This window comes from Lycium barbarum, chromosome 6 (genome assembly GCF_019175385.1).
Source record: "Lycium barbarum isolate Lr01 chromosome 6, ASM1917538v2, whole genome shotgun sequence".
NCBI classification, from domain to species: Eukaryota; Viridiplantae; Streptophyta; class Magnoliopsida; order Solanales; family Solanaceae; genus Lycium; species Lycium barbarum.
This window is the reverse complement of record NC_083342.1, coordinates 136,293,493-136,305,404: the sequence shown is the minus strand read 5'-3', so window position 1 is coordinate 136,305,404 and position 11,912 is coordinate 136,293,493. Positions and strand designations below refer to the sequence as shown.

At 34.0% G+C, this 11,912-nt stretch overlaps 1 protein-coding gene across 3 annotated transcripts; it reads left to right on the top strand.

The window, feature by feature from the left end:
* Positions 1 to 566: 566 nt before the first annotated feature.
* Positions 567 to 5,110, top strand: LOC132599354 (protein ALP1-like). Of its 3 annotated transcripts, XM_060312685.1 has the most exons (4): positions 958 to 2,271; positions 2,358 to 2,583; positions 2,676 to 3,965; positions 4,114 to 5,110. In XM_060312685.1, exons 3-4 carry the CDS (start codon positions 3,591 to 3,593, stop codon positions 4,834 to 4,836), a joined length of 1,098 nt encoding a protein of 365 aa, XP_060168668.1. In that variant the 5' UTR covers positions 958 to 2,271; positions 2,358 to 2,583; positions 2,676 to 3,590; the 3' UTR covers positions 4,837 to 5,110. The 3 variants fall into 3 exon arrangements, with proteins under 3 accessions (XP_060168667.1, XP_060168668.1, XP_060168666.1); XM_060312684.1 differs by lacking the exons at positions 958 to 2,271; positions 2,358 to 2,583 and adding an exon at positions 567 to 948 and having other exon boundaries at positions 3,566 to 3,965; XM_060312683.1 differs by lacking the exon at positions 4,114 to 5,110 and having other exon boundaries at positions 2,676 to 3,593.
* Positions 5,111 to 11,912: the final 6,802 nt, after the last annotated feature.

Genomic DNA, 11,912 nt, shown 5'->3' with positions numbered 1-11,912 from the left:
ACGCGTAATGGACTTTGTACCCGTTTGACAGATGCACATTCGCGCGTACGCTATATTCCAGGTGAATGCCAACTTATAAGTTGAACTTCTTGTTAGATAATCATCTTCAAAGTCTGATATTAGTTTATTAACTCCAGATATCTCAGAATGTGCTGTACTAATTATAAAACATGGAGTAATATTCAATCTACCGACCTCGCGTTTTTGTATATTTTGAACGTTTTTCGATCTGTTATTCCTATCTAATTAATCATCAGACTACATATAAGGTACTCCTAAAGAAATTCTAGTAAACCACTTAATCATTGTCATCAACTTATTATTACAAGACGACAATGGAAATGAAATTTGCAGAAGATAGCCGTGCATGCATAGGCGAATTCAGAATTTTGAGGTTCCGGGTGCCACAGTTTTTTGAATCCAAATAGAATAAGCATTTGGTCGGTTTGATGATCTTGGACTTAGGATCGAATTATTCATCTTTTCGATTTATGCTAGAAATAAACCGAGAAAATGAAAAAATATACTTCAACTTGGCATAACAAGGATTTTTGTTATGATCAGAGAGAGAAATTTTGGAATAGGAAACTTAGGGGTCGTCTGGTATAGGGTATAAGATGGGATATACTGGTACTAAATTTTTGGGTTAAATTAGTACCATGTTTGGTTTGAGTTATTAATTAGTACTGGTACAAAATTATACCATAAATTGGGATAATATTATCCCCTTTTCTAGTTGGTATAACTAATACCGGTACTAATATATGTTGGGATAACTTTTTTAAATGACCATCTTGCCCCTTAACCTATTTCATATATACGTATAGCGCTTTTCCAGAATTTTCTTTTCTCATCTCCACTTCTCCCACCAGAGCTTTGGGCACTCAGCTATGGGAGATTGATACTCCAACAAATCCAACATATTGATACTCCAAGAAATCCATCTCTGTAAGTTTGTCCTGCTATTTTGTTCTCCTTTTCTGTTACTTTACCATGTATGTATTATCATTAAAAAAAAAAAACCTTTATCATTCTACTTACAAATTGATAAGTTTTTGGTATCACAAGAAATCTTCTCCCTTCTACTTCATGTTTTCCTCCTCTTTTTTTTTTTCTTCACTTTCCTCTTCTTGTAAATTTTTATTTTTTATTAATTTTTTTTAATTTTGTGTATTTATTGATCATTGAATAAAGTAGCAGGTCTTATTGTTTAGTTTCTCTCGGGAGTAATACCATGCTAAATCTGAGTTCCTCTTAGATTTCTTCGGTTGTATTCCTCTTATCAGTACTAATGTGGATAAATGGTTACACTTTTTTGAAAATGAGAGGAAGATTCACATTTTGTAATCACTAATGTTGGGGTTTGGATTTTTGTTGTACTGGTTTTGATTTTTTGAAGCTTCGAATTTTTCAATGTTATTTTTATGTTACTAATGGAGATTTAGCGGGATATTGACGGTTTTTTACCTTCTTTTGATGTAATGATTCAACTAGAACTATTGTGTTTATAGATGACTATACTATTTCTAATTGTCACCAGTTATAAAAGAGCACCGTATTGCGGTGAAAAATGTAACTCTTTTGTGAAACTTATTTGTTCTAGTGACCGATGGTGACAATGGTGAAATTTATTTGTACATGAGAAGAAAACAAGAACTCAGTTTTATATTATGTAATATCTATGTTTCAGTATATATGCTCAGTTTAATAATGATTTTGCAATTTTTAAATGACAAATAGGTGTCTATGGATCCTCAACAATTGTGCGATCTCGAATGCTTTATCATCCTTGAGGAGATTATGGTGCATTCATATGTTGTCTTTATTTGTCTTTTTATGGCTATTTACAACATAATTTTAAGAAGACAATCTAGATATAGACGGGTCACTCGATATAGCACATGTGCTAGAATTCCTAAAATCATGTCTCATCTAAATTCTATCATTCGTGACAGTGATATTGTATGTATTGATAAGCTTAGGATGGATAGAAAGGCCTTTCACATTTTAGCTTCTTTAGCCACGAATATTGGAGGATTGACAGACACTGACAATATGTCAAGCACTGAAAAGCTAGCAATGTTCTTAAATATTTTGGCTCATCACGAGAAGAACAGGTCTATCAAAGTTGATTATATTAGATCGGGGTGGAGTGTAAGTCAAGCCTTTAATGAATGTCTAAGAGCAATTCTCAAACTAACTCCATTATTACTTGTTAGTCCTAATCCAGTGGCCGAAGATGAGACTGATGATCGATGGAAATGGTTTAAGGTAGGTAAATTTCAATATACCATTTGATTTACTATAGAAAGATTTAAAACATTATCATGTAAGTATTTTGTTAATTTATTTTATAGGGTTGTCTAGGTGCATTGGATGGTACTTACATTTCCATTAGAGTTCGAACTATAGATAAGCCAAGATACAGGACACGGAAAGGAGATATAGCAACTAATGTCTTGGGGGTTTGTGAGAGAAATCTTAACTTTACTTATGTCTTACCTGGTTGGGAGGGATCAGCCGCTGATGGTCGTGTATTGCGAGATGCTGTTGTACGAAGGAATGGTTTGAAAGTACCCGAGGGTATGCTTTATACAGAAAGACTTGTATATTCTTATTACCTCAAAAATAGAATAATATTTTAAAGTAATTATATTATTGTTTATATTTTTTAGGCAATTATTATTTATGTGACGGAGGATATACAAATGGAAATGGTTTTCTGTCCCCTTATCGAGGATATAGATACTGGCTAAGGGATTGGCAAGGTGACAACCCACCACCTCAATGCCGAGAAGAGCTGTTTAATATGAAGCATGCTAGGGCGCGCAATGTTATTGAAAGAGCATTTGGTGTATTGAAAGGACGTTGGGGAATTCTTAGAAGTCCTTCGTGGTACTCTGTTAAGATTCATACTAGAATCATTAGTGCATGTTGTTTGTTACACAATTTCATTCGAAGAGAGATGGAAGTTGATCCATTAGACATGGAAACAGAATTCAACATGGAGCATCAACATGAACCTGAACATGGAAATATTGATACCGTTGAACCATCCGATGAGTGGACCACTTGGAGGGATGAGCTAGCTCAGTCCATGTGGAATGAAAGATCTAGCAATTAGTCTTTGTAATTTTTAAGTTATGTTGTCAATTTGTGGTGCTTGTACATTTTTGGTATGTTTTTCGTCCATTGGAAGATGTAGTAGCTAGTGATATTTTGTGAAGACAAATAGTGAATCTTTTTGTATGCCTCACATTGCTGTTTGTGGAGACAATTCACCTTAATGTATATCTAACAATATCTTTTTGAAGACAAGTAGTGAATCTTTATGTATGCTTTTACTTCTTTTTTTAATATAAGCAGTGTATCTATGAGTTAGTCTTACAATATTAGTTTTCCTGAACAATTTAGTTGTATTTTTTTTTTTTTTTGGTGATGGATAAAATATTTATAAGTGAGTCATAAGTTAAGTGACTTCACATCTTCTTGTTAAGGTTCTTAATTATTTGATTGCAAATAGCAAATACTTGCTTATTTCTTACTATGTTGTTTATTTGATCAGCTTTGGTCAATATCATATTGACGGAATGAGTAATCACACATCATCTTCTGACCAAGCATCAAAAAGGTCGAGCCGAGCAACACCTCAGAGCCGAAGGTCATGGACACTAGAAGAAGAACGCACTCTTATTGATGGTTTAAAGGATTTGTGTGTCAAGGGTTGGAAAGCGGATAATGGCACCTTTAGGCCTGGATACATGACGGAATTGGAGCTTTATTTAAACAAAATCCATCCTAATTGTGGATTGAAAACTCAACCACATATTAATTCTAAAATGAAAATATGGAAGAAGGATTACGGGACTATAGCTTTATTAAAAAGTCGTAGTGGTTTGGGCTTTCATTATGGTGAAGGAAGAATTATAGTTGATGATCCAAGCAAATGGGATGAGTTTGTTAAGGTAATGAAAATTTTATTTCTGCTCATCAAATATGTTGTTAATAAAGTTTCTTAACATGTGATTTCTGTTGCATATGCCAAGTATAATTTGTATACTTATAAAGTACGTATGTTGATTGAATATGTTGCTTTATCCTATTTTATTATAGGCTGATCCAAATGCCAAAGGAATGCAAAACAAGACATGGCCATTGTTCGAGGATTGGGAAGAAATATTTGGAAAAGATAGAGCAACGGGAGAGTTTGCAGAAGGGCCGGAAGATGCTTTTGAGGAAATTGTTAGGAGCCAAGGTCAAGGAGTTTCTAATGACAGGAGATTAGGATTTCTTATTGAAGTTGATGATGAAGATGATGAAGAAGATGCTAGACATGAACCTGATGTAGCCCCTGGAGAAGACGAAAATGCTTATAGACCTAGTAGAGCTTCTCAAAGTGCAGATAGAGCTTCTGAAAGTGTAAATACCGAACACCAACAAAACCAACAACAAGGTAAAAATACTAGAAGCTCCTCTTCTAATGTCAATGATAAAGAGAGAAGCAAAAAAAGAAAAAGAACTGTTGAAGATGTTAACGAGACAGCTTTAAGGGATTTAGTTGATGTTATGAAGGAATTTACGGCAAATCACAGCAAAACAATGGGTGCTTTAATTGACATGTATGGGGCGCGTGATGAATCTGAAATTCGTGGAAAAGTTTTAGATATCCTTTCATCCCCTACTTATCAAGAGTTGTATAGTCCAGATCAACAAATCAAAGCATCAATGGGGCTTACTTCTGATGTTAGAAAAATGGATTTGTTCTTACGAATGGGTGAACTTCAACGTCAAAACATTGTGTGGATGATTGTCAATGATATGTTTCCAAGTACATGAATATCATTGTAAGGGCTGGCCATGGGTTGATATTTTTGCTAAATTGACGACCTTCAAAAGGGTTAATGATTGTATCTGTTTTTGAAGCCTTAGCTCTATAAACTTGATATGTAGTCGGGAAGAGCATGAGGATGTAGATGTCAATGTTATATGTGTGGATGGTTGTCAATGATAGGTTTCCAAGTACATAATATGATTGTACGGGCTGGCCATGGGTTGATAATTTTTGCTAAATTCATCATCTTCAAAAGGTTTAATGGTTGTATTATATTTTGATGCCTCCGCCCTATAAACTTGATATGTGGCGGAGAAGAGCATGAGGATGCAAATGTAAATATTATATATGAATGCTAATCATGTATTTTGAACTTTTCTTATGGTATGGTATTTTGTGTATGTTTCTACAAATCTTAGTTTCAGTTTCTGCACTCATTTTTGTACAGTCTCTGCATCATTTTTGCACAGTTTATGCATTTTCTGCATCATTTTTTCACAGTTTCTGCATTTTTTTGCTTCAGTTTTTGCATTTTTCTGCACAGTTTCTGCATCATTTACAGTTTCTGCATTTTCTGCATCATTTTTGCACAGTTTCTGCATTTTCTGCATCATTTTTGCACAGTTTATGCATTTTTTGGCTTTAGTTTTTGCATTTTTCTGCACAGTTTCTGCATTTTATGCATTATGTTTACACAGTTTCTGCATCATTTTTGAACAGTTTCTGCATTTTTTTGCTTCAGTTTTTGCATTTTTCTGCACAGTTTCTGCATTTTCTGCATTATGTTTACACAGTTTCTGCATCATTTTTGCACAGTTTCTGCATTTTTGGCTTCAGTTTTTGCATTTTCTGCATTATGTTTACACAGCTTCTGCATCATTTTTGCATAGTTTTTGCATTTTTGGCTTCAGTTTTTGCATTTTCTGCATCATTTTTGCACAGTTTTTGCATTTTTTGGCTTCAGTTTTTGCATTTTTCTGCACAGTTTCTGCATCATATTTGCACGGTTTCTGCATTTTCTGCATAATTTTTGCACAGTTTCTGCATTTTTTGGCTTCAGTTTTTGCATTTTTCTGCACAGTTTCTGCATTTTCTGCATTATGTTTACACAGTTTCTGCATCATTTTTGCACAGTTTCTGCATTTGTGGCTTCAGTGTTTGCATTTTCTGCATTATGTTTACACAGTTTCTGCATCATTTTTGCACAGTTTCTTCATTTTTTGGCTTCAGTTTTTGCATTTTTCTGCACAGTTTCTGCATCATTTTTGCACGGTTTCTGCATTTTGTGCATAATTTTTGCACAGTCTCTGCATTTTTTGGCTTCAGTTTTTGCATTTTTCTGCACAGTTTCTGCATCATTTTGCACAGTTTCTGCATTTTCTGCATCATTTTTGCACAGTTTCTGCATTTTTTGGCTTCAGTTTTTGCATTTTTCTGCACAGTTTCTGCATTTTCTACATCATTTTTGCACAGTTTCTGCAATTTTTGGCTTCAGTTTTTGCATTTTTCTGCATAATTTCTGCATTTTCTACATCATTTTTGCATAGTTTTATGCACAATTCTTGCATTTCCAGCACCTAGTTTCAGTTTCAGTTTCTGTTTTTTTGCTTTCTAGGCAACCAATTTACTAGTTTGAGTGACTAACCAAAGTTGTAAGAAGAAAAAAAAATTTAGTGAGAGTTCATTATAATGGGTAATTTATAACCTATGCACCAAGTTGGATCTCTTGTATGTTTTTGCACTTATGCACAATAAGCCATTGGAATATCAAGGTTAAAATTGGAAATGAAAACTTTATCTAGGTTTATCCAACTTCAAACCAAACACATGCTTTGAATTATACATGGTATATCCCATCTTTAATCCAATGAACCAAACAAAGGACTAGTACTAAATAATCCAGGAATTATTTAGTCCCAGGACTATAATCCCAGCATAAATTTGTCTGCGTACCAAACGACCACTTATAGTATTAATTTAACTTTTTATACTAAATAATTAACAAGATACCAAATAAGTCAAGAATTAATAAATAAAGATAGGCAACAATAATAATATAATTAATAATTAAAACAAGTTAAGAAGCATTAAGGAAAAGAAAAGATAAAGAAAGAGAATAAAGCTCAAGTATTCAGCTGCTCTTCCTTACACATTTTTTTTCATTTTTGATCAAGTGTATAATTAGATGATTGACTCATATATTATTTTAGGCTTAGATTAAATTAACTTAACAAATATTTTAACCAGAAAACAATCACTAATTAACGAAATCAAGCTATATAAAATTTTAAATAATCGTTTTCTTTTCTCTCATATAATCTTTTTGATTACTCTATTCCTTTTACTTTGCAATATAACGAACAATACATGATAAAATAGAAAATATATCATATTTTGGTTCAAATGAGGCAACTGATTTTACCACCTTAAGCTTCTTTGAAATGAATTCGTTTCTATTTACGTTTGAAATCATCAATTTTTCTCTTGCTCATAGTCTAAGTCCTAAACCGTAGGAGCTTTTTACAAATCAAACATATGAAATTAGTAAGTGATACTCAAATAAATATCTTTAATTCAAATTTACAGCTTAAGCAAAAAAACAAAAGTAACAAAAGTAGGTTACAATAACAACAAAAACAAATGTGGGGGCCGGATAATATCATTTCTGCATTAAAAGACATCAATTTATTTGATTCAGCAGACAAAAAATTAAAAAACACTGACAGCCAGGTTCAAACCCTCATTGCGACAAGTGAGGATGGCTCAGTGGTTAAGCACCTCCACCTACGACCGATAGGTCCTGGGTTCGAGTCACACTGGAGGGGAAGTGTGGAAACACTATAAATCCTCCTAAATGGGTGGGGAAAAAAAAAAAAAACCCTCATTGCCACTGTGGTTCTTTTGGCCCTTTGCCACTGGCACTACGGGATCATTTGTTATTGCGGGTGGCAAGTTCCTTATTAGTAGTATTTCATACATATAAATACATATATACATACAGTTTCCGCCGAAGCTTGCGGGTGGCGTGGCACTCCCTCGGCCCTTAGTAAATTCGCCCGTGTGCGCATGGCCAACGAGATCGTCAAAATAAAAAATTTCAACAAGAAGGTGCCAAAAAGTTAATGTGATGAGCAATTTTTTGGGTGCCATTGCACAATTTAACAGTAAAGATTTTTCAACTCAAGAAAAAAAGAAGGTGATGAGAATGAAAATTGTGGTGAAAAAAGAAGATTTAAAGCAAGTTCTTGAAGCATTAAGTGGTGATAATATCAATGAGAATAGAAGCCAAATTTTTCCTTCTTTGGAACAACACTTGAATTTCATGAGGAAAAGGAAGCTAATTAGAAAAACTAATCAAATGAAGCTGAGAAATAATTCTTCTTGGATGCCTGTGCTTCAGAGCATCCCTGAGGAATTCTAATCTTCAATTCTTCTGAATATTTATTATGGGTTCTGAAGTTTTAATCTCCAATATTTTGTACTTATATAACTATTGCTCTCTACAATTACTAACCAAAAAAGAGTTGCACATTTTATGTAGTACTCTTTTCTTATGTCATTTTTTCCTGTGCACTATTAATTTTCTTTTGCACTTCAATTTGTTTGTATCATTATTCATTATATTGTAGCACGATATTCATTTTCTGTAGTTTGCATTTCGAAGAGAGATTTTTTATATTGATCCTTAGAAACATATATATATATATATATATATGACATGCTTGTCATCATTCAAAGTTCCCTATTGATGTTATATCCTTGCTTCTTAGATGAGGAGATTGTTTTTTGTTCATAACATTAACATTAATTAACGAATATAAAAATATTAACATAGAAGAAAAGATTAAATATCGTTTAAACAAGCTAGCTTTTCTAAGTTGTTTTGAACAGCGCTAGGCGACTAGGCCTTGGTCCAACGGTGTCAAAAAATAAATAAAAATAATAATAAAAAACTAGACTATTGTTTCATACTTTCAGTCATGACATTATCTTCTTTTTTCTCCTAATATATATATATCGCAAGTCCAGTCTTAGTTGTAGACTTGTAGTTGCTCACGCAATAGTCATTATCATATCCGAATTAGAAATAAAAAAGTTATAAAGAAAAGAATAATTTTTCCTTATACATTTTTTAAAACCTTATCTTTCCATTATTCGAGTTTGTGATTATCATTGTACGAATTCATTACGAATTGACTATTTTTTTTTTTGGTTGCATTTCATGCTTCTCATTTGGTCTTATACTTTTAAGCATTCATTATACCGGGACTATTAACTTTTAATCCCGATTATAACCAAACAACTCTAAATAAATTTCTTGGGAAGAATTTATACCCGCATTCAGTGTATGCATCAAATTAGTTAATTTAACTTGTAGAGACAATATTGAACAACTAAGAAAACTATTTTCACCTATGTAATATAGTAGAAAATAATTAAATGAGGTACTTACTAGCTACTAGAGCTGTCAATATGGGCTTGGCCCGACCCAACCCTTTATTTAAGTAGGGTTAGGCTAAGATTTCATTTTTTTGCACGGATTGCCCTTCGTTTGGGGTGGTCTTTAAATTTTGCCCCTCAAATTTGTGGTCTTTAAATTTTGCCCTTTGCTTGGAAAGATGAGCGAATACATGAAGTTCTGGGTTCGAACCCCCGCTCAGGCATAAAATAAAAAAATAATTTCGCAAGGCAGGACTGGAGGAGTGTATGCCGGATCCAGCATACAATCTTTAAGAAAAAGTTAAAGTTATGCCGGATCCGGCATAACTAAAATTCTGCCCCTCAAGGCAAAGTCTGCCGGAGGGGGCATACAAAATTTAAACTTTGTCTTATAAGGAAAACTTTTTTTTTTTTTTTTTTGTTGAAAGTCTATTTTATTCCATCCAAAAAACTTGTACAGCACAAAGTTGAAGCTGACCTTCAACTGTATATGGTAAAATTCCTACTCACTAACTTGTATAAGTCAAACTAGGAGCAACTATTACATTAAAAAAACAACAGCCAGTTTCAATCAACTACACTTAGCTAGGGATAGCAATTCATAGCAGCAAGAGCTCTCTGCCATTTGAAGTTGTTCCTGCCTTGGATGTGAATATGTTGTGCAATCTCTCTGCAGAGTCTATCAGGAAGAAACTGAGTGTTTTGAAATCTGAGTAGGTTCCTTTCTCTCCAAACCAATGCCACTAGCATATCAAAAATGCAACAAGTAATGGAGCAGTGGCCTGATTTGTGTCTAGCAATGTGTGAGATCCATTTGATTGCATCTTACCAGCCCCCTATTCTTCTAATGTACCCCAGCCATACCAACAATTTGTACCACAACCCTTTTGTGATGGAGCATTCAAAATAAAGATGGGAAAATGTTTCTTGGGTCTGCCCACAGAAGATGCAATCAGGTGGCACTTGAATGCCAAATTTGTGAAGTCTATCAACAGTTGCTAATCTACCTTGTATTGCCAGCCAAAGTGTGAATTTGTATCTGGGATGGACATTTGGTTGCAGCAAAATACTTTTCCATGTAACTTTGGTATATATGCTTGAAAAAATACATATATATGCTTCAAGGCAAAGTTTGCCCATAAGGCATAAGTATGCCCCCATCGGCATAAGTTTGGTAAATCCTTAACAAGTTTATGCCGATGGGGGCATACTTTTAATGGGCAAACTTTTATGCCGGATCCGGCAAAAACTTGTGAAGGAATTATCAAAGTTATGCCGGAACCGGCATACCTATGCCAAGTCTGCCATAAGGCATAAGTATGCCGGGTCCGGCATAACTTTGTTAATTCCTTCACAAGTGTATGCCGATGGGGGCATAGCGAAATTTAAACTTTGCCTTGCGATTTTTTTTTAAAATTTTGACTGTGTGGGGGTTCGAACCTGAAACCCATGGGATTTAGCGAAGGGCAAAATTTAAAGATTTCAAATATGAAAGGCAAAATTTAAAGACCACCCCAAAAGAAGGGCAATTCTGCGAATTGCCCCTAAGATTTCTTTATCCCATATAGAAGTGAGGCTCAAAAGCCCAGCCTCTCTTGGCCCGCCGACCTCAAGGGTTGGGCTGAGGCCAGCCCTTAAGGCTAGAAAAGAATAATATTTTTTTTTTAAAATATAAGTAAATTAAACAAAAAGATTAAATGTAATGAGAAAAAAGAATATATTTACTACCAAGTAGTAATTAGAAACCGGAGTAGTACTTTTTAGTCTTAGAATTTATATTATGTTTAATTTCTTTTGAACGTGATCTGAATTAGTGATTAAAAATAATAATTTGTTTTTGTTCTCTGGAATTTTTTCTTCTATGATATGAATTTGCGCAAGAATGGGTGGTAAAATATCCTATTTCATATTGCAAAATTTTCATGTTCAAATTGTACCAAAAATTACTTAGAAAATGTTATTTCGAAAGACGAAAAAACTTAAAGGGTTGACCCGTCCTAGCCCGCGGCCCGCCTAGGGCTGGGCTGGGCTGCCATTTTGCAAGCCCTTCAGTTAAAAGGGTCAGCGCATCTTAGCCCATTTAATTCTTTAGCCCTTTAGGGCTGGGTTAGATTGGGCTGGGCTAGCCCATTTTGACACCTCTACTAGCTGCTTCCGAATGATTGACAAATTGACATCAGAGAGAACCCTTGTAACTTGTAAGTAAGCACCGAGGTTTTGTTTTTGGGCCAGTGCATTTGTCAGTAATGTGTTTAAGTTTACATTTATTTTTTTTTGCAAAAAGAGGAGATTTGTTTGAAGTTGGGACCAATAAAAGGACTTGAAGTGATGTGAAAAATAATATTTGAAATTTATTTGTGTTTCAACGTGAATTTCACTTGAAAATAAAATTAATATTCTATGAGCGAAGCAATTATTTCATTTGAAATACTGCTTAAACAAATTTAAAAATCAAATATTTTGCCAGTATGTATCAAATGTTGAAGTTCAATATTTGTGAATACTGGTAAAATATGGAAAAACATATTGGTCCCAACTTCCAGAATATCCAGATGTGTAAATGGCTAGATACCTAAAAAACAATAGAGCTGGCTTTGCTAGTTGCAGACAAATTCTTGTCCTCTTAAGAGTACTCTGGTAA